The 22,742-nt window shown below is 35.9% G+C and overlaps 1 protein-coding gene across 1 annotated transcript in view; it reads left to right on the top strand.

Annotated features, from left to right (window-relative positions):
* MMRN1 (multimerin 1) overlaps positions 1-22,742 on the top strand; it is a 60,591-nt gene that overhangs the window by 24,830 nt on the left and 13,019 nt on the right. The window contains exons 4-6 of the mRNA XM_046657447.1: positions 9,569-9,682; positions 11,013-11,186; positions 15,718-17,709. Of these exons, the coding sequence (XP_046513403.1) occupies positions 9,569-9,682; positions 11,013-11,186; positions 15,718-17,709 (2,280 nt within the window). The remainder of the gene's footprint in view (positions 1-9,568; positions 9,683-11,012; positions 11,187-15,717; positions 17,710-22,742) is intronic.

Genomic DNA, 22,742 nt, shown 5'->3' with positions numbered 1-22,742 from the left:
AACGTTAGAGATAAAAAAACACAATGAATGAGATAAAGAAAAATCTATAGTCCTTGAATAACAGAGTTGATATGGAGGACAGAATTAGCCGTCTAGAAGACAGAAATATAGAAACACTTCAGATGGAGGAGGAGAGAGAACAAATTCTGAAAAGAAATGAGGAAATTCTCTGAGAACTATCTGACTCAATTAGGAAATGCAACATAAGGATTATAGGTATTCCAGAGGGAGAAGAAAGGGAGAATGGAGCAGAAAACTTGTTCAAAGAAATAATAGCTGAGAACTTCCCAAACCTGGGGAAGGAGCTGGAAATGCATGTAAAAGAAGCTAATAGGACTCCTAACTATATCAGTGAAAAAAAAAAAAAAAACCTTCTCTAAGACATATAGTAGTAAAACTGGCAAAAGTCAATGACAAAGAGAAAATATTAAGGGCAGAAAGACAGAAGAAAATAATTTACAAAGGAACCCCTATCAAGCTTTCAGCCTGATTTCTCAGCAGAAACCTTAGAGGCTAGGAGAGAGTGGAATGATATATTCAAAATTCTGAAAGACAAAATCTTTCAGCCAAGAATACTCTATCCAGTGAAAATATCCTTCAGATATGATGGAGAAATAAAAACTTTCCCAGATAAACAAAAGCTGAGAGAGTTCATTGCCACAAGACCTCCCTAAAAGAAATCCTCAAGAAGGCCCTCATACCTGAAAACAAAAGAGCCAGTTTACAAAGCCCTGAACAAAGACATACATAGGCAGATAAAATCAGAAAATTGCAGCTCTCTATCAGAACAGGTTAGCAAACACTTAATTATAACATTAAAGATAAAGAGAAGGAAAACATCAAAAATAACTATAATCTCATCATTTTAATACAAATTCACAAGACAAGATGGAATAACTTGTGACAACAATAACTTAGAAGGGGAAGTGAAAGGGGATGGAATTGGCTTAGACTGAGGAAATAAGAAGCTATCAGAAAATGGATTATTTCATATACAAGATTTTTTACATGATTTTTTACACGAACCTCATGGTAACCACTAAACAAATAATCAGAATAGAGGCACAAAAGATAAATCATGAGAAAACCACCACAGAGAACCATCACACTGAATTGGTAGTCTGAAACACACAGGATGAGAAACAAGGGAAAAACAGAACAACCGGAAAATGAGTGATAAAATGGTAGCATTAAGCCCTTATATATCAATAATCATTCTACATGTAAATGAATCCATTTATTCTCTAATCAAATCATAATTCTCTAATCAAAAACCACAGAGTGGTGGGATGGATTAAAAAACAAGGCCCAACAATACGCCTCCAGGAAACACATCTCCGCTCTAAAGACAAACACAGGCTCAGAGTGAAGCGGTGGAAGATGATACTCTAAGCTAATGGCAAACAAATGAAAGCAGGTATTAGAGCAGAAATAAATGAAATTGAAACCAAAAAAAAAGTAGAAAGGATGAATGAAAGTAAGAGCTGGTTCTTTGAGAAGATACACAAAATTGAAAAACCCTTAGCCAGACTCACTAAGAAAAAAAGAGAGGAGGTTCAAATAAATAAAATTAGAAATGAAGGAGGAGAAATTACCCTGGATACCACAGAAATACAAAGGACTATAAGAGAATACTACGAAAAACTGTATGCCAACAAATTGGACAATCTAGAAGAAATGGATAAATTCTTAGACTCATACAACCTCCCAAGACTGAATCAAGAAGAAATAGAGAATCTGAATGGACCCATTACAAGTAAAGAGATTGAAACTGTAATAAAAAATCTCCCAAAAAATAAAAATCCAGGACAGATGACTTCTCTGGAGAATCACCAAATATTCAAAGAAGATTTTTTTTTTAGCTGAGGAAGATTGGCCCTGATCTAACATCTGTGCCCATCTTCCTCTACTTTATATGTAGGATACCTACCACGGCATGGCTTAACAAGTGGTGCATAGCTCCACACCCAGGATATGAACAAGTGAACCCTGGGCCACCAAAGCAGAATGTGCAAACTTAACCACTGCGCCACCAGGCAGGTCCTCAAAGAAGATTTAATATCTATCTTTTTCAAACTATTGCAAAAAGTTGAAGAAGACGGAATACTTCCTAACACGTTTTTCAAGGCCAACAATACCCTGATCTCAAAGCCAGACAAGAACAACACAAAGAAGGAAAATTACACAGGCCAATATCACTGATGAATATAGATGCAAAAATCCTTCCACAAAATATTGGCAAGTTTAATACAGCAATATATTAAAAGGATCATACACCATGATCAAGCGGGATTTATACCAGGGATGCAGGGATGGTTCAACATCTGCAAATCAATCAATGTGATACACACATTAACAAAATGAGGAATAAAAACTTCATGATCTTCTTCGTAGATGCAGAGAAAGCAATTGACAAGATCCAACATCCATTTATGATAAAAATTCTCAATAAAAATGGGTACAGAAGGATAGTACCGTAACATAATACAGGCCATACATGACAAACCCACAGCCAATGTGATACTCAACAGGGGAAAACTGAAAGCCATCCTCTGAGAACAGGAACAAGAGAAGGTTGCCCACTCTCACTATTCTTATTCAACATAGTACTGGAGGTTTTGGCCAAAGAAATTAGGAAAGAAAAAGAAATAAAAGGAATCCAAATAGTCACTGAAGAAGTGAAATTCCCTCTGTTTTGCAGATGATATGATTTTACATATAGAAAACCGTAAGGAATCCATCAGAAAACTATTAGAAATAATCAACAACTATAGCAAAGTTGCATGGTACAAAATCAACTTAAAAATTTAGTTGCATTTCTATCCTCTAATAATGAACTAACAGAAAGAGAATTCAAGAATACAATCCCACTTACCATTGCAACAAAAAGAATTAAAGTATCTAGGAATAAATTTAACCAAGGAAGTGAAAGACCTATACAATGAAAACTATAAGACATTATTGAAAGAAATCAATAACAACAAAAAGAAATGGAAAGATATTCCATGCACATGGATTGGAAGAATTAACACAGTTAAAATGTCCATCCTACTTAAAACAATCTACAGATTCAATGCAATCCCAATCAGAATCTCAATGACATTCTTCACAGAAACAGAACAAAGAATCCTAAAATTCATATGGGGCAACAAAAGACCACAAATAGCTAAAGCAAAAGAACAAAGGTGGAGGCATCAGAATCCCTGACTTCAAAATGTACTACAAAGCCATAGTGATCAAAACAGCTTGGTACTGGTACAAAAACAGGCGCACAGATCAATGGAATCAAATTGAAAGCCCAGAAATAAAACCACACATCTACAGACAGCTAATCTTCGACAAAGGAACTAAGAACATACAATGGAGAAAGGAAAGTCTCTTCAATAAACGGTGCTGGGAAAAATGGACAGCCACATGCAAAAGAATGAAATTATCTTACACATGCACAAAAATTAACTCAAAATGGATCAAAGACTTGAAGGTGAGACGTGAAACCATAAAACTCCTAGAAGAAAATATAGGCAGTACACTCTTTTTGATATCAGTCTTAGAAGGATCTTTTTGAATAGCATGTCTTCCTGGGCAAGGAAAACAAAATCAAAAATAAACAAGAGGGATTTCATCAGACTAAAGAGCTTCTGCAAGGCAAAGGAAAACATGAACAAAAGGAAAAGACAACCTACCAACCGGGAGAAAATATTTGCAAATCATGTAACCGACAAGAGGTTAATCTCCAAAATATATAAAGAACTCACACAACTCAACAAACAAAAAAACAAACAATAAGGTCAAAAAATGGGCAGAAGACATGAACAGACATTCCCGAAGAAGATATACAGATGACCAACAGATGAAAAGATCTTCGACATCACTAATCATCAGGGAAATGCAAATCAAAAGTAAACTAAGATACCACCTTAAACCCCCTAGAATGGCTATAATCACCAAGACAAAAAATAGCAAATGTTGGAGAGGTTGTGGAGAAAAAGTAACCCTCATACACTGCTGGTGGGGATGCAAACTTGTGCAGTCACTATGGAAAACAGTATGGAAATTTCTCAAAAAAATAAAAATAGAAATATCATACGACCCAGCTATCCCACTCCTGGGTATTTATCCAAAGAGCTTGAAATCAACAATTCAAAGAGACTTATACACCCCTATGTTCACTGCAGCATTATTCACAACAGCCAAGACATGTACGCAACCTGAGTGCTCATCAACTGGTGAATGGATAAAGAAGATGCAGTGTATATATACACAATGGAATACTACTCAGCCATAAAAAAGACAAAATTGTCCCATTTGCAACAACATGGCTGGACCTTGAGGGTGTTATGTTGAGAAAAATAAGCCAGAGAGAAAGACAAACATCATATGATTTTATTCATGTGTGGAAGACAAACTAACACAAAGACAAAGAGAACAGATTAGCGGTTACATAGCGGGAGGGGGTTAGGGGGTGGGCATAAGGAGTAAAGGGGCACATTTGTATGGTTACTGGCAAATAATAATGTACAACTGAAATTTCACAATGTTATAAACTATTATGACCTCAATAAAGTTTAGAAAAACAAAGTGCAAATTCCAAAGATCTTTCAAAAAAATAAGCTGACTGCTTTAGATCAACCAACTGGAACAGAACTTTATGCCTTATATCCAGTCTGTCATTCCTTGCATCTCTGACATAGCGATGCTAAGAATTAAATGATATATGGCAAAGAAAAAAAATATTCATCATACTATCAAGAGGGAACCAAATTTTTAAAACTCTGAGTAGAACTTTGAATAGAAGCTTTTAAAAGAAAGGACCATTAAGTCCAACAGCAAAGTAATAGCTTTGATATTTTTTATATTTGTTATAGCTTCTTGAGGGCCGCAGTCTTTGTCTTCAGAAAGGAATCTAATTTTGTGATCTGGTATCTAAGACATATTTTTGAAATGTCAGTAACAACATACTTTTTAAACCAATTTTATAAAATTTGCAATAATATGCTTTTCCAGTAGATGTCTCTGAAATGTTCTGAAGGAGAACAAGGAAATTGCAGCTTGCTCTCATGACACAAAGGACAGAAATTTAAGTTCAAATAATGTTAGATAAGAGAGGAGGAAAGAAAACTTCTTTGCAAATCTGTTAAAAATAAATCCAGTCAGCTTTAGTCAGACCCTCTATACAGGAAAAAAGTCTTTTATAAAATTATGCTTTATAAAATCTATCACAGATATTATGAAGGCTGAAAAACTGCAATTATGCAGTTATTGGAATGAACTGACCCCTACCGTATGTTATGAATGTATGAAAATATTTTACTTCATAAACGCTGTGAAATAGTTCAATAAATTATTTAAGAGCTATTGTAACTAACATTTTAAATATGGGGCTTCTTCAGGAAGATTATTTTAAAATATTACTTCAATTAATATGAAATAAAAGTTACAATAGTTAAAACAGAAAAAACTATGTTTCTTATGTTTTTGCATATCTAATTCTTCCCAGTGGTGATTAATGCTTTCCTCTTTGAGAAAGAACATTACCTCCTGTAAGCATCCTGCTCAATGAAATTATGATACATTTAGTCAAAAGATACCATGTACCTTAAGTCTTTGTTGTACCCAATTGCCTTCTTCGATTTACCTACTAAATCGCAGTAAATCTTTATGCATGTACCTAATGTCACCATGCAAGTATTCGCACTCACATTCCAGGATCAGCTGGAAACCAGTCTTGTCAAATGACACAGGAAAGTTTCTGGTTCTAAGGGGGAAAGAGCAAGCTTCCTCATTACTGAGCTGCCATCAATGACTTCCTCCATATGCCTCCAAGACCTGGAAGAAAAAAAATACTCACAAATAACGCTTGTCTAATTAAAAAAAAAGAGAAGGAAAGAAAAAAGCCCTAAAAGGAAGCTGTTGCTCTTGACCCTTGCCGACCTTGCTTCTCTAATTCCCTGATCCACCAAGGTCAGAGTTTCTAGTGCAGGAAAAAAAAGTGTAATTGTATTGGGAGAAAAGAAAAAAGGAATCCAGTTTTTAAAATATATTACATTTTTTAAAAATCTCAAGTGCATAAAGATCTTTAAAAGATGATTGACTTAAATAAATGCCCTTCTGTCCTGGCACCTCTTAGAAAGAACCAAGAAAAAGAGACTCAGAAATCTGCACCCCATGGAATAAAGCAAAGATCTGTGCTTAAGTGCAAGATCAGATAGATTGCCTGGAAAACCTAGAATGCCTGGCAGCCCTCGCAGTAGGGAGTATATTTGGGAAGACAGAAAGGTCACTAAATGAAAAAATAAGAGCGTCGATTAACCAGGAACTTTCTCACAGGAGAGTAACTGACTCCACTGTTATCACAGATCCTATCAGCGCTTCTCTGTGGGCTAGATCCCGTGCAGTAAACTGGGATGAATGCAAGTTTTCAACTCTGGTCAACAAACAGAGCTGGAAAAGATAACGTGAACTATTGAATTCGTTAAACAGGCATGGCAAGTTTTTAACAGCCTTGGCAGGGACCCCATCCAATGAATTCCTGAGAAAAGAGGTTCGTATGACAATTGGATCTCTTGTGTGATGCTTAACAGTTGTTCCTTTTACTTAGGAGTCTAATTTCCCCACCTATTTTCTCCTGAAAACAATTAATTTTAAAATAACCATAGCTGAGAGAAAACAGGAAGTTTTATGCACACACACACACGTGCAATCACATTAGTTTTTGTCATTTAGTATTGAAAGTATTTTTCCAACTACATTTTCTTTCAAATTAGTCTTTTTAAAATTTAGCAAAAATATGGAGAAAATTTAATTTTTCTTATTTCATTTATATTATGTTTCCACATAATGAGTGATTCACCAAAGATTAGTATGCAAGAAAACTAAAGACTTTCACTCGGTACTTCTATGTATCATTCTTTATCCCTTTCAATTTCTTTCTTTTTTTCTTTTTGATGACTTTATGTACTTTCTCTTTCCCCTTTTGTCACTGATTTCAAAGTTTTCTTCTTTTTAGTTTTTATTTCTAACCTGCTGATTTTCTCTAGTATGTCACTTTCTATTTCCTTGTTTACAGTGCAGTAAGTAGCATTTTTCCAAATCACATGAATGATATTTATCTGAAATTCTTTTGACCCTAAGATCAATAGAAAGTTCGACTTGAATGCTCTTCATTTGCTGGTTGTTTTCACCTCTTGCACTTTCGGGATCTTTCCTAGACTGGTGAGACAGACAGAAGTACGACTTGATGAAGCACTCCATTCAGATATGATCCCAGAAGACCTAAAATAACCTCCACCTCCTCTGTCTTGATTAAAAAATTATAAAAAACAATTCCTAGATTGCAATTTTAATATGAAAATATCTGATATTTTCTGCCTTATAACAATTAATTTATTTATTAGAATTAGAAAATTTTACAATTTGTTCCAAATTAGTGCCTCTTGACCAGGGTCATACAATGAAATCACCTGTCGAGTTTTAAAAATATATATACACATGCTCAATTCCCCAGGACAGATTGGCTAAATCAGAGTCTTCAGATGGGGAATGGAAAGAACATGGACACTTGTAGTGTTTCAAAATTTATAGGTGTTTCTGATTTCCATCCATGATGAAAAACCACTATTCTAAAGAAATATTTGAAACCCATATGTGTAAAATGTTAATAATAGACGAGAAAATGTGAATAATAACCTTGTTTGTATGCCACAAAACAATGTAGTCTTTGTTTTTACTATAATTATGCATTGCTTCCTAACAAAGCGTCCTCTGCCTACTAAGGATAGTATGCCTTTAGATGCAGCAGCTCTTTTCGTTTTCCTATGATCTAGCTCAAAAAGGTAAGCAGTAAGAAAATGAAAAGACTATTTGTTATCCTGTTAAACCCACCTATTCCTTTTGCTGCAAATACTGACAGGTCTGTATTCCAAACACTCTTTCACTGCTAAGGAAAACAGGGAAGGTGGTGTGGTGGGAAGTTGCTAAGGAAGATTTATCTCGACACTTCACTCCAGGGGTTCTCAAACTTTAGTGTGCATTGGAATCACCTGGAGAGCTTGTTAAAACACAGATTCCTGCCCTGCTCCAGTATTTCTTAAATTAGCACATCTAGGGTGGAATTTAGAAGTTGCATTTTTAAAAAGTTCCCAGGCGATGCTGATTCTGCTGATCCAGGGACCCTGGTTTGGGAACCATGGCTTCAGTCTCTAGTTACCCTCTTGGGCAGACTCAGATTTTAGCGAGCTGCCAGAAAAATGCTTTATTATATCACCTAAGGAGGAACCTTGATCAAAAAAATTGATGCAATTATTTAATAGATATATTTATGTGAATTAATTTATTGCTATTACTTAGCAGAAAATTAACACTTTTCACCACCTACTGCAGCCTCCAAATAAGTACAATTTTCCCCAAGCTGCAGATTGTTTTCTTCCACCAAATAAATCAACAGTTACACAGGACTTTATATAACACAGTGGAGAAAAATAAGAAACAAAATCAAAACAAAAACCTTGGACATGAATGGAAATTCATTAATTTAGCTCAATGCCCAGAAGAGAAGCAGCGCAAAATCTAGTCTAACAATAGAGACTAACTCAAATTAGTGCCAAATATATTATACTTTCTGTGGAGGAGAGCTGTGTTAATATTATTGTCACAGCCACATATGCCTTTGGGAGCATAATTAACATGTGCCAGAGGTGCGGTTTCATCAGTACATAATTTCACATGGGAGGAAGCCCAGTCAGACACCAAACACTTGTTTTCTCATGTCTCATATGCAGATTTCCATGAATAAATGTGTTCATTAGAAGTGCGCAAATTACAGACATACATTACTTGATTCATTCAGTATTTTTAATAAATCTTTTGTTTAAATTGTTTTCCCCAATGAAAAATTATACTGCCATTTAAAATATTAACTTGATTCATGGGAAATGTGAAGTGGTTCTTTAAGAGTAGATTTACTGTATAAGAATTTCTATTTTTTCTGAAATTTCACTGATTTTACAGGTTGATTCCTTTGAGATGTGCCCCGTGATCCTTTTCTTCTTGTAATCCTTATGCTTTGAGCCTTAAAAATCTGGGAACAACCCATTTAAGTGGCACTATTACATACACAGATATTCTTTCAGTAAGGAACCTGTAGCTCTCCCTGATTTCCAAGCAGACGCCAGTGGGATATTGCATTGTTAAACAAACTGCCTTTGTGGCCATCTACTTACAAAGCTGCTGTAGCTTTAACACAGCTGATTTTAAAGTGCCCTCAATTATGCAGGCAGGTTGTGTCCGCCAGTTTACACAGCTTCCCCAAACTACCATCCATTTTCGCCTAAAAGGAGACCTGAATAATTTTATTTTTTCAGACAGAATTAGAGTCCTGCACTTCCAACACCAACGCGGTTGCACGTTGCCCCATGGATGGAGGCGGAGCAGCTTACTTTGCAATCATCGCAGACCATCACGCTTCAGCACACAGGAAAATGAATGTCATCCACATTATTACTCAGGACTGGAAAAAATGAGGCAGTCCCAGTGCTTAACCTCTCTCTCTTCTCTTTTCGCTTCCGCCCAGCCCAGGAACAGCAGGACTTGATACACAGCAACCAGGCTGAGAGTCACACAGCTGTTGGCAGAAGGACAGCCGAGCAGCAGCAGCAACAGCAGCAGCAAGACTGTGGTGACCCAGGTCACAGATTGTAATTGCTATCATCCCTAACCCAATTATTGTCAACACTATTGATGACAACTTCCAAAGAACAAATCACTTGGCTGTCAAAGCTTTGGTGGTGACACATGAACATACCTCTCAATCCTTTTCTATTGACGCTGCATGTTGGCGGAAACTGTGACCGAGCTGCAGGTTCCCAGCCTGCGTGATTATTGAAGCTCTGTGTGCAAACACAGAAGGAAAATGAAAATGCTGTCATATTAGGTTGTAAGGAAATCACAAATTTCTGAAATAAATTCAAACTCTTGTCCACCAAAGAGTGCAATCATGGAAGAATCTTGACATGGAAGGAACAACTTGAACATTTTAAGGAGCTAAGCAGGCTCCCTTTCCAGTGGTTGATAAGCGATCACTAGGGGTGTTGATCACTGACTAAGGAAAAAAATTATCACTAAGAACCAACGAGAACCTCGTGTTGATCCAAAGTTGTCGTGTCACATATTTTCTCATCTTTCTAATCATTAATACTTTACCATTTTCTTTAGGCTTAACTTTTTCTCTCAGAAACATAAAATTGGTTACTGCTAAAAACACCTCTCCACTCTGTTTGGCATAGATCTAGTCATATAAAATACGGCACTCAAATTGAGAAATGTGACTTAGGGGGATCTCTTTAAGAACACTGATGAATATATCTTAGAAATTGTACTCTAATTTTTTAAGGGATTGGAATTCAGTATCTTCATAAAATACCATAAAATCCTCCTTGCCTGACATCACATAATACACATGATTGAAGTGCATGTGTAAAGGCATGGAAAGGATCATTGCTGTATAAAGCGATTCAAACTAAATTCTGAATCTCTTTATCTCTCATTAAAGAATACCTCAATAAAGAATAAAATTCTCAGAATATAGATCAACTACTTACATGTAGATGGCTACACATATTCAATGCTGGAGCACTGGATTTGAAAGCAGAAGGTGAGGCGTTAGCTCTGGTATCTCAGGCAAGTTATTTTGGTTTTCTGCCCCTTAGTTTCTTCAACTGCTGAGAGTGTATCAAGAACTCTTTAAGGTTAAAAAAAAAAAAGACAAAATTCTGGGAGGAGTTAAAACAGTTTAGAAATCTAAGCTATTACAATACTTTTTACTAATTTCTACCCCCAAGTAGTCTAAAATTCAGGTTGCCATTTACTAAGTGCATATAGTCTATATTTTCAAATATATAGTGAAATATGGTTTATTTGAATTACCTTTAAACCTATCTTGAACTTTCAGTGGTTTTAAATATGTATATATATATACATATTTAAATGTTTCCAATTTTCTCTTCTTCTACATGCAGCAGTGACACAAAAAATGGCAGACCAGCTGAACCACCAGGCAATGAAATTGACCGTTCTGCAGACGATGATTGACAATGTTTCTTTGGCTGTGAGTGATGTAAGGAACGCGTGCTCTTCCCTAGAAGGGAAAATCAATGAAGATAAAGGCAGGGAATTTCAATCTTTCCTAAAAGGTAAAAGTAAAGTAAAATAAACTATTCCTTCAGTTAGGACAAAAGGCAAATGACTCATTTATCTTTTCTCACATCACTTTGGGATCTTTGCTTTAGGCTGGGTGATATGGAAGGCTAAGACAGGTTTTTTTAGTAAGATATTTGTAAATCACTCTATTTCTGAAATAATTTGAAACATCTAAATATTTTTTATTCTATAGTCAAATATTTGACTATTCATCTGATTTATTGAAATTACATACCTAGCTACAGCCTAACTTAGATTTCTGTATAGTTAAAATGAGCCATACTGAATTTACTTCCATTGTGGTTTTCGGTTCAAAGTAAAGATGAGGTTAAGGGATGATTGCTAAGGCAGCTATATGCTCGTCTCAATAATATTGATGGAGACAGTGAGGATAAATCTAAGTGCATTATTATCCCAGAAATTTTGTAGATCATGAAGTATAATCAATAAAATATGTCCTAAAACATCTCAGGTCAGAGAAATAGTTTCTTTATAAATGTGAATCAATTTCCCTGAATTTCATGCTCTCCGAACGGTGGGCTGTGTTCTTTCTGGAGGCTCTACAGGATGACCCATTTCCCACTAATTCAAGTTGCTCTCAGAGCTCATTTTCTTGCAGTTGTAGGACTGAGGTTCTATTTTCTCGATGGTTATAAACTGAAGCTTGTTCCCAGCTTCTAGAAGCCACTGAATTTCTTGGTTCTGGCCTTCATCCGCATCTTCAAAAGCCAGCAATCGCTGTGGAGTCCCCATGGCATCTCTCAGACTTGTCTGCCTTCCTCTTCCTCTTTCAAGGACTCTTGTGATTACATTGGCCGCACCTGGATAATCCAGGATAATCTCCTCATCTCAAGGTCCTTAACCTTAATGACATCTGTCAAGGCCCTTTTGCCACATAAGGTGACATATTCACATTCACAGGTTCAGGGAATTAGCGTGTGGACAGCCTGGGAGGGACAGCAATATTCTGCCTACCACAGAGATTTATGCATAGTGAGTAATTGCTATGTAGTGTTATGCACAGGGTGCAATGGGACTGTTTGATAGTTTCAACAAATCTAGTCTAAAGCCGAGGAAGGCTTCCTCACATCTCAACTGTTAAGTGACGGACCAGGAGGAGTTAACCAGGCAAAGGGATTTCAGGTAGGGACTGGAGATTCCAGGCAAATAGTTTGGTTAATAGGAGTGTCTCAATTCATTGGGTATACTGTATGTTTCTGAGTTTCAGGATTACTGGGCCCTCTCACTTTGTTTTATACATTAAAAAAAAAAAAAACTCACTCTACAACTCCATTTCTGTCATCACAAGTTATTTTTCCTCTATAGTGGTTCACAGGTAAAAGAGATAACAAGGTGGAAGTTTCCAAATCATCTACCAGTACCGTAGAAACCATGATTTTTTAAAACCATGGAAATAACTGGTGCTATTAAGCCAGTGAAAGAAAGACCTTGTCCGACCTATCTGGCATGCCCCCTATGGCCAAAACTTAGTGACGGCGATCATGAGAGAGAAATGTATTTTCCCTGGAGCAGTAGCATGAGAAAGGAGCCAAATAGAAACAGTGTGTAACTGACCATAACCACTATAATGAAATTTGTTTGGCAAAATTTGGTTATCATGACTTGAGAGAATTAGGCCTGTCAGCTGTTTTTCGTGAACCTCCTAGCAAAAATTCTGGCACTGACACAGGAAAAAACATACACTCATAACAACAACAACAAATTCCCTCCTCAAATGGAGGCATTAATTGGGTACTGAGCACAAGCAGTTATGGGAACCAGAGGGCTTGCAGTTAATGAATGTTCATGCATGCAGCAAAAACTAAACTCACCCATGAGGTGCTGCACTTACCTAGCAACACCACATCCTCTGCTCTGGCTTCCTCTGCATCCATGGGCGGAAACACTGCTTCATCTGCAAACAGCCATAGACACTGTTCAAAGTCAAATGCCCCAACTCCTTAAGAGTTACTTGAACGTTATAAATTGGCCCTACATTCACGGTCACAAGGGACATGCCTGTGTATCTGATATCATATACATGTGTTAAGTCACCAAATATGTCCAATATCCTCTTCTTTAGGAAGTGGAAGCACGTGAGTCACATGAAACAGAATCAAATAGAGTTAAAACGATGTGCCCACTCAGATATTGGCATAAAGCTCTCTTATGTATTTTTGCAAAATCAAATTCTTGTACAGATGTTTTAGTAACAAATAATACAAATGCTATTTGAAAAGCTCCTTATCCTGAAACGAGTATTTAACCTAATAATCTGACTTCTTTTCAGACACTGCTGTGATTTTACCCTTTCCCCAGTATGTTTTTCCATCCAAGTTCTAAAGCATAACAACTAACATATCTCCTGGTTTTCATTTTCCTTGTTTACTTTTTTCCTGACTCCTTTGGTCAAGATTCTATACTGCTCTTTACCTGTTTACATTGTTGTTACCTACTATCATTCTTGTTCTGACTTTCAGATCACGTAGTTTTTCACTGCCTGAAGTTAAACACCTATTGTTATTGTCCACAACTAATTAATTAATTCAATCACGCTTAGGTTTTATTCTACCTTTTCAATCTTGAAAATGTTTTAAATCCAAAATGATAAGGGTGTAAATTCCAAGGTCTGATTCTTAACCTTAAATATTTTATTGTATTTCATCCAGTTGTTGTTGTCATGAGAGTTAAAGACAATTTTAACCAACAGGAGCTGGCTAAGTGATCCTGTAGAAAGTACAATAAAAATAACGTTGCTATTGAGCAGCACCTTTACTCAGTAAAGCTAACATATTCTATTTTTAAGTTCAGAAATCTTAAGATTTCCAAATTTCATTTTCAGGGCAGCATATAAAATGTGCTCAATGAAGATTTGCTGTATAAATGGGTGACTAGTTAAATGCTAAGTAAAATTTAGAAAATAAAAATACTTTTAAAATTTTCTGGTGTGCTCAGTGTTTTGGCGCTGTGTCATTGATTACTAGCCCAGACTTCACATTTTTTTTTTCTATTACGAACAAATTGATTTTCACTTACTTATATTTTTTTGACTTTTAAATGTATTTGTTTCTGCCAGATTTAGAAATATAAAATAATTTTTTTTTCCTCTTTCTTCATTTAACAACATTGATCTTTAGGATCTAGGATTTCCAAAGAGATATTTATCTATGTAAACAACATTTACAGCTTTGTCTTTGTACCAGCTTAGTTAATATCAAGATGCTCAAGCAATGCCTCATTCTATCTGGTGTAATTGTTATTTCAAAATGCTTTTTGTGTAAGTCTCTCACGCATCTTAAATACTTCTAAAAGCTTGCTTATAAAATAAAGACCTGTAGAGAGTATATATTTCTATTGTAGATATTTCTATCCTACAGTCATCTTTCTTGAATAGGCTTCATGGTAGCCAAAACTCATTTCACAATAGCCCATTGTGCAAACCTTGCTGTTTGAATGCTTTGTATTATGTTGTCCGTATTTTACATGATAGTCACGGGCTACGCTTTGGATTTGAATAGACAGACCTTTCATTTGCATGTGCTTCATAGCTATGTACTCTAAATATGCCTCAAGCATATGTTTTATTTTTTTCCCATTTTCTGTTTTTATATGTAACAGGTTTTTTTGTTTGTTTTGCTTTTTTTTAATTCTAAAATATTTAGTTCCTTTTCTAAAGAGCTCTGAATAGTTCAGAACCTTTTTACTTTTCCTTTTCTTTTCTTTTTTTTTTAATGCTATTTTTAGAACTGACAATCATTCTAGCTTATGATCAGTCCGTGCTCCCAATCCTGGAGGTACTAGCATGTTCTTCAACAGTGGCACGTTTCTCTGTCTCTTTTTGTCAAGAACTAATGTCACATTATGATAATTAATGTATATCTTGAATTCCTGTTTTCATTTGACTTAGGTTTATGATCCCCAAATCTCTCATTATTATTATTATTGTTATTATAAAGTATTGTTGAATCTTGTTCAACAAGACTATTACTTCATATTGCTCTTCATTTGGGAATATCATTAAATTTCTTCTTTGTAGTAAATTTATTAGTTTTTGTAACCTCAAAACACAAGGTCTAAAACCTCATTACTAATAATAAATAGAAACCTAATAACACAACCAGAAGCTAACACCAAGTAGTATTTCCTGTGGCGGCAACCCCATAGCCGTGTATCATCATACCAGACAGAGACTTGACCCAGACTCAGTGCATTCAAGGGCCTGTTAACTGAAGTCAGTAGTATTTCCTTCATGTCTTTTGTCCAGAGAGACTTCGCTTTATGGTTCTAGTGTGTTCTATGCCACAATTGATTTCTCCCCTCAGACGTACCAATTAAGAAGGTAATCACCTGATATAAACTATAGTAATTTTAAAATTTTTATGAGTAAATGTAGTCAAAATGTTTTTTATTATTGCATGTTTTTAGTGTTTAGCCTCAAACTTTTTTTATCTTTTTAGAGATATCTAAATTTGACATAATTAAAATAATGTGTCATTTGTTGTTGTTTATTATTTCTTTCTTTAGGTCTAAAATCCAAAAGCATTAATGATCTGATAAAGGATATAGTAAGAGAACAATTTAAAGCTTTTAAAAAGGACATGCATGAGACCGTAGCGCAGGTCTTCAAGACTGTATCAAGTCTGTCAGAGGACCTTGAAAACACCAGACAAATAATTCGCCAAGTTAATGAATCTGTGGTTTCAATAGCGGTCCAGCAAAAGTCTGTTTTAATGCAAGAAAATAGGCCTACTTCGACTGATATACTCGATCTAAAAAATCGCATTACGAATATCAGGCAAGAAATGATTTTTACATGTGAGAAGCCTATTAAAGAACTAGAAGCAAAGCAGACTCATTTAGAAGGTGCTCTAGAACAGGAACACTCAAGGAGCATTCTGCATTATGAATCGTTCAACAAGACACTGTCTAAAATGAAGGAAGTCCAGGAGCAGCTTTTATCAACGGAGCAAATATCAGACCAGAAGAGTGTTTCAGCTGCTGACTCAGTTAGCGATAATGTCACCGAGTACATGTCTACCCTACATGAGAATATAAAGAAGCAGGGTGTGATGATGCTGCAAATGTTTGATGATTTGCACATCCAAGAAAGCAAGATTACCAATCTCACCATTGCTTTGGAGATGGAGAAAAGATCTGTCAGAGGTGAATGCGAAGACATGTTATCCAAGTGCAGAAAAGATTTTAAATTTCAAATTAAGGACACAGAAGAGAGTTTACAAGTTTTAAACCAAACATTGGCTGAAGTTCTCTTTCCAATGGACAATAAGATAAATAAAATGAATGAGCAACTAAGTGATTTGACTTACGATATGGAGATCCTTCAACCTTTGCTTGAGCGGGGAGGGTCATTTAGAGAGACAATGACCTATGAACAACAAAAGGAAGCAGCAGCTACAAGCAAAAAGGTAGAAAATATGATTAGTGTTGTCAATGGGCTAAATATTCTTATCAAAGAACTTTCAAAAAGACACAACTTACTTAGAAATGAAGTACAGAGTCGTGGTGATGCCTTAGACAGACGTATCAATGAATATGCCTTAGAAATGGAAGATGGCCTAAATAAGACCATGACAATCATAAATAATGCCATTGATTTCATTCAGGATAACTACATGTTAAAAGAGACTTTAAGTACAATAAAGTATAATCCTGAGGTCCATCATAAATGTACCCAAAATATGGAAACTATTTTGACGTTTATTCCTCAATTCCAACGTTTGAATGATTCTATTCAGATTTTGGTCAATGACGATCAGAGATATAACTTTGTTTTGCAAGTTGCCAAGGTCCTTGCAGATATTTCCAAAGATGAAAAATTGAATCAGTCCAACTTTCAAAAGATTTATCAAATGTTCAATGAAAGCACATCTCAAGTGATAAAATACCAGCAAAATATGAGTCATTTGGAGGAAAAAATACTCTCAGCCACAAAGATTTCCAAAAATTTTGAAATTCGGTTGCAAGACATTGAGACTAAAGTGACCAAGATGCTCACACCGTATTATATTTCACTTAAAAAAGGCAGTGTAGCTACAAATGAGAGAGACCAGGCTCTTCAACTGCAGGTATTAAATTCTAGATTTAAGGCACTGGAAGCAAAATCTATCCATCTTTCCATTAATTTCTCTTTACTTAACAAAACTCTCTACGAAGCTCTAACGATGTCTCATAATGCTTCTGCAAGTATATCAGAACTGAAGGCCACCATACCTAAGTGGATCAAAGGTTCCGTACCAGACATTGAGCTTCTTCAGAAAGACCTGACAGAATTCGTGGAATCAGTAATTGAAATAAAAACTCAAATTGCCCTCTCTAATTTAACTAGATATATAAACCGATCATTGTCTGGTAGTCTTGCAAATGTTGTTAAGTCTCAGAAGCAAGTAAAACCATTGCTGAAGAAAGCCAATACACTTAAGAAACCAACAGTGAATCTTACCACTGTCCTGACAGGCCGGGCCCAGAGAAACACAGACAACGTTGTTGTATTTCCTGGTAAGCTACTGCAAAAAAATAACTTTGAGTCTCTCCGTTAATTTAAATGATATTTAGTAGGTCTGTATGGTTTAGCAAGACCATAGATATAAAAGGTACATACTTGAACTTGGGTAGATAGTCAAGTAATTTGAAGATTACTGACGTATTATTTGAATCTGATTCTATCCTACGTAAATTAAGCATCAATATGAAGCAAGTATTTAAAGTATAAATATTTGTCTACAGGTTTTTAACCTTTTTTCTGACAAGACCCCTATAGAACCATCTAATTTGCCCCTGTAAAACATTCTTCCTTACATACATAATTAAAGGAAACTATAAGATAAAGAGCTCCTTGATGAATAAGACAAGACTGTATCTTACTGGTTTTGGCATTACCTGGCAAAATGTTCAGTCTATGCAATAAGAAACTCAATAAGCATCTGCTGAATGACTATCTGACTGAATGAATGCATAAGTGAGCAGGATTTAGATTTGGGTAGATCACAGAAGGCCATGAATGCCAACCTAAGTGTTTTAGTCTGTTCAGGCTGCTGTAACAAAATACCACAGACTGAGTGGCTTATCAACAACAAAATTTGCTTCTCACACTGCTGGAGACTAGAAGTCCAAGAGGAAGGCACCAGCATGGTCGGGTTCTGGTGAGAGCCCTCTTCCTGACTCAGAGCCAGAGCCTCCTTGCTGTGTTCTCGTAGGGTGGAAGGGGAGCGGGCTCCCACTAGGGTCTCTTTTATAAGGACACTAATCCCGTTCAGGAGGGCTGTACCCTCATGATCTAAGCACTTCCAAAGCCCCACCTCCCAATATCATCAACTTTGGGGGTTAGGATTTCAACATGTGAATTTTGGCAGGACACGTTCAGACCATAGCACTAAGGCAGTTAGACACAGTTTTGTTATGAGTGGCTTTTAAAAATTTGGAGCAGAGGGTTGGATGTAGTACGAACTGTGTCTCAGGAGCGTGAAGCTAGCAGTAGTGTGTCGCATGTGCTGAGAATGAATTTAGGAATACCAGTTAGGACATTATTGAATGAATATTGGGAAGAGCAGTAAGAGCAAATCTGAGGAAGAACAGATCTGAAACAGAGGAGACAGATGTGAGAAATGTTGCAAAGGTCAAGTCAACAGGAGAGTGGAACAAGTAATGATCTGAGGAACAACGAATCTTGACTGCGGTCCTAGTCGTTTCAGTAAGTGTGTAGCCTGAGGTAAGTTCACCTCCCTGGACGTCAGTGTCTTCCTTCTAAGTGATGGCATTGCAATAGGTGCTGTGCTGAGCTCGTTAGTAGAAATATGTTGCAGACTGCATTGTTGTAAAAAACATGAGCTGTTCACAACCTGAATGCATGGCCCTTGAGGAATGGAGAGACCTAGAATATTCTAGGTCTTGAGGTTTTGAATCTGGGAAATGAGAGGGTCGCAGTACCGTTAACAGACGTGGTAAACACCAGAGGAGGAAAGAGAAATTCAATGTGGTGCATATAAACTACTTAATAGTCTTTCTGTATGAAAGAACTGTTCTATGAATGTGTTTGGCATATGAGTGATATTAACTAATCTTTTCACAATGAAAAGAACAGCTACTGATTCTTACTAAAAGAAACGGCAGTGTTCCTCTCATGAGTCTGCTGTGAAATTATATGGCCATTTGGATAAATTTTGTATTTTATTACCTTTTAATTACAAAAGGGTGATCATTATTCTAACATAATATGACTCCTTATATTTAATTTATGAAGATTTTGATACTATTAAAAATAACAGAATAATACAAAATTGAATTGTCTCTTGACTATTTAAATTATTGTATTTATTTATGACTCCCTCCAAATTGATCTGACTCAGGAGGAGTAATCTTGCCCTGTGAGATCATAGAACAAACTATTTAGACTTAATGTTTCCAAGAGAAAGGTAATATTTCAGTACAAGATGTTCTTATAATAATAATTTTAGGAAAAATAGTGAGTTCTTTATCCATATGATTTCAATCCTTGGTCTTCCTGTGGACACTGAAAATGAGTTTCATTTAAGCTCTACAGGATGTGTGATCATACACCAGGCAAAACATGTCATTTTTTTTCTTCAACCAAAAAATAACTAGGTCATCTATACAGTAAGTATAAAATTTCAAAAGCTTAAAAATTAATTGAAATTGTACTTCAGAATTATTCAGCAGAATAATAAGTGAAGTTTGTAGAAAGGTTTAATAGAATATAGAACTCATAAACTTTTAAACTATAAAGAAAGCATGTTAGGAACTTATAAAAATTGTATTTAGACATTTATATAGCAGTTGACTCAAAATTGGGCCTAATGGGCTAATAATTAATTCAGTTCTGATTTTCTTTTTTTCTTTTTTCTTTTTCTTAACAAACCTCCTATTTTTTTTAATTTAATTTTTTTTTAAAGATTGGCACCTGAGCTAACAACTATTGCCAATCTTCCTTTTTCCTTTTTTTTTCTTTCTGCTTTTTCTCCCCAAAGCCCCCCAGTACATAGTTGTATATTTTAGTTGTGGGTCCTTCCAGTTGTGGTATGTGGGACGTCGCCTCAACATGGCCTGATGAGTGGTGCCATGTCCGCACCCAGGATCTGAACCAGTGAAACCCTGGGCTGCTGCAGTGGAGTGCGCGAACTTAACCACTGGGCAACTGGGCCGGCCCCCTGATTTTCTTTTTTCAATGATGCCTTGATAAAATTGCTTCCTATTCCTTTATTTACTATAAGTAGAATTTTTTATAGGTTACCCACCAAAATTAATAATTAAAATTTCTTTATCTCAGTAAAGATAAACAATAATGATGATGTCAGGGCAATAAAGATATGTTGGCCTAATTTCACGGGCGGGGTAGACAGTCACTTTATGCAGGACCAGCAACATAATGCACGGGGTCCTTTTAAGTGGGTGCATAGATACACATGCTCTTTAAACCAGCCCTGCTTCTATGGCCCCTAAAACTCATGGCATTCACTGGACAGCTGAGCAAGTAAAGTCTATGTGAGGTGATGAAACCAGAGAACTCAGGCTAAGTTCTCCATAAGAACCAACCAATTGCAAAATGAACTCCTTCCTTTGATACCCTGTTTTATACCGGGGGTAGGACGCACTGACACACTGGCTAAATTTGGCTGTTTCCTTTCACCTTTGCTACTATATGATAAATATCATCTAGCTACATTTCTCCCCTATATAACTAACACCAGAAGAGAACTTCTTGTCATCTTATGAATCTCACAATAATATTATTCAGATTATAGCTACTATCATTTGCATAATAATTATTTGCAGAATAATAAGTGCATCTTGTAGAAAGAAAAAATATATCAACATAGTTTTTAAAATTTAATCAATTTTAATAAGTGATCACTTCCTTTAAAGCTTAATACTAGTAATGCTATAATAATATAATATTGGATACTATTAACAGTTACTTTATCCCAGGCACTGCGCAAATTATACTGTATGAGTTACTTCACTTGACAATACCTATGAGGTGGCTATCATTGTTCTCAGTTTGAAGATGATAAACTAACTCTCAGAGAGATGAACTAAAGTATCCTGTCTCAGGTCATGCAGTGAGTAAGGATAGAGCCTGACTCCGGGTCTGTTGGACTCAGGGCTCAGTCCTCAACCACTGAACACAGAGAGATTGTGGAGTATGTTCACCCGCCTTTCTCTTCCTTCTGTTTCTGTCTGAAGCATCATGTCTTTTCCAGAATCTGGCCATATCTGTATATTCCGTACAGCCAGAGTTCCTAGTCCCAGGGAGTCTCTTTCCTCGAGAATCCAAATACTGCCGCTTGTTTCTGCATAGGCCAGAAGGAAGCAAGGGTGCTTCTCCTCAGTTTGGCTTTTCTGGGAGATGGTCACTGGGCAGTTGTCATTGAAAGTCATTGAAAGTCACCATCAATTATTCACTAGATCTTTTGACTGATGCAGTAGAAGGGCAAAATTCAGAATACTCACTCTGTTACTTCCTTTGGAGCCATTCAGTTATCCTGATTATGATTCCGCCTAGGCCGATGCTGATAAGCTGTTCCAGTTGAATCACTAAATATTTGACTTGTGTCTAAACAATATTCTGATAGACAGCGAGAGGGTTTTATTTCATCTTTGAGGGTTTGTTTGTACAGCAATTGGCAGACTTGTACCGGCAGAGAGAGCTTAGCTGCTTGCCTTCCAAGAGGCATGGAATCCTGCCCATAACGCAACGTCGGCAGCAGCATTGCTGAGGAGGTCCGCTTCCTGCCTGTGAGAGGGACTTCTTATTTTCACTATTATTTCCCCAATATTTACCAAATGTATTTGGCTCTCCCTAATAAACCTCTTTTATTCATAATTACCCCTTTAACTACTCCTCTTAAGAAAGATTACATTCTATAAAAGATTTGGTAGTGTACAAAATACACCTTTTTAAATTTATCATTGCTGTGAATATAAGCAATTTGAAAGAGAAAAATAATAGCCTAGTGAATATTTTACTGCTTTATATCACTTTAAAACCATTTCTAAGTTTTGTGACTCTGCATGGAGGCAGTTTTTGAATTGAGCATAAAATTTGAAATCAGGAAACCAAGGTTCAAGTCTTACCTACATCGTATTTATTTCTAATAAGTCATTTAACTTCTTTTTCTAAACCTTACTTTCCTCATTTATAAAATAAGAATAATGTACCCATCTTACAAGTTTATTGTGAGGATCAAGGAAATAACCTGTATTCAGTATGTTATTAAGTTCATTACGAATATATGATGCAATTTTCTTAGCTGTATTCAATATTTGTATTTTACTTTCTCTAATATTTTTACTTAATATTTGATATGTAATTATTTCCATGCGTCAACATAAAGACTCATGACATTCCACTCTTCCATCTTTACTTTTATAAGTCAAACTGTTTTAAACTCAATATTTGTTTATATCTGAGCTTATGCTTATCACATAATGATGATCAGAAAGAATAGGATACAAAATACAAAGGCTTGACTGTATAAAAATGCATGTGTATTGACAAGCACTAAAAAATATCT

Source organism: Equus quagga, chromosome 3 (assembly GCF_021613505.1).
Source record: "Equus quagga isolate Etosha38 chromosome 3, UCLA_HA_Equagga_1.0, whole genome shotgun sequence".
NCBI classification, from domain to species: domain Eukaryota; kingdom Metazoa; phylum Chordata; class Mammalia; order Perissodactyla; family Equidae; genus Equus; species Equus quagga.
This window is presented reverse-complemented; position numbering and strand designations above follow the sequence as displayed.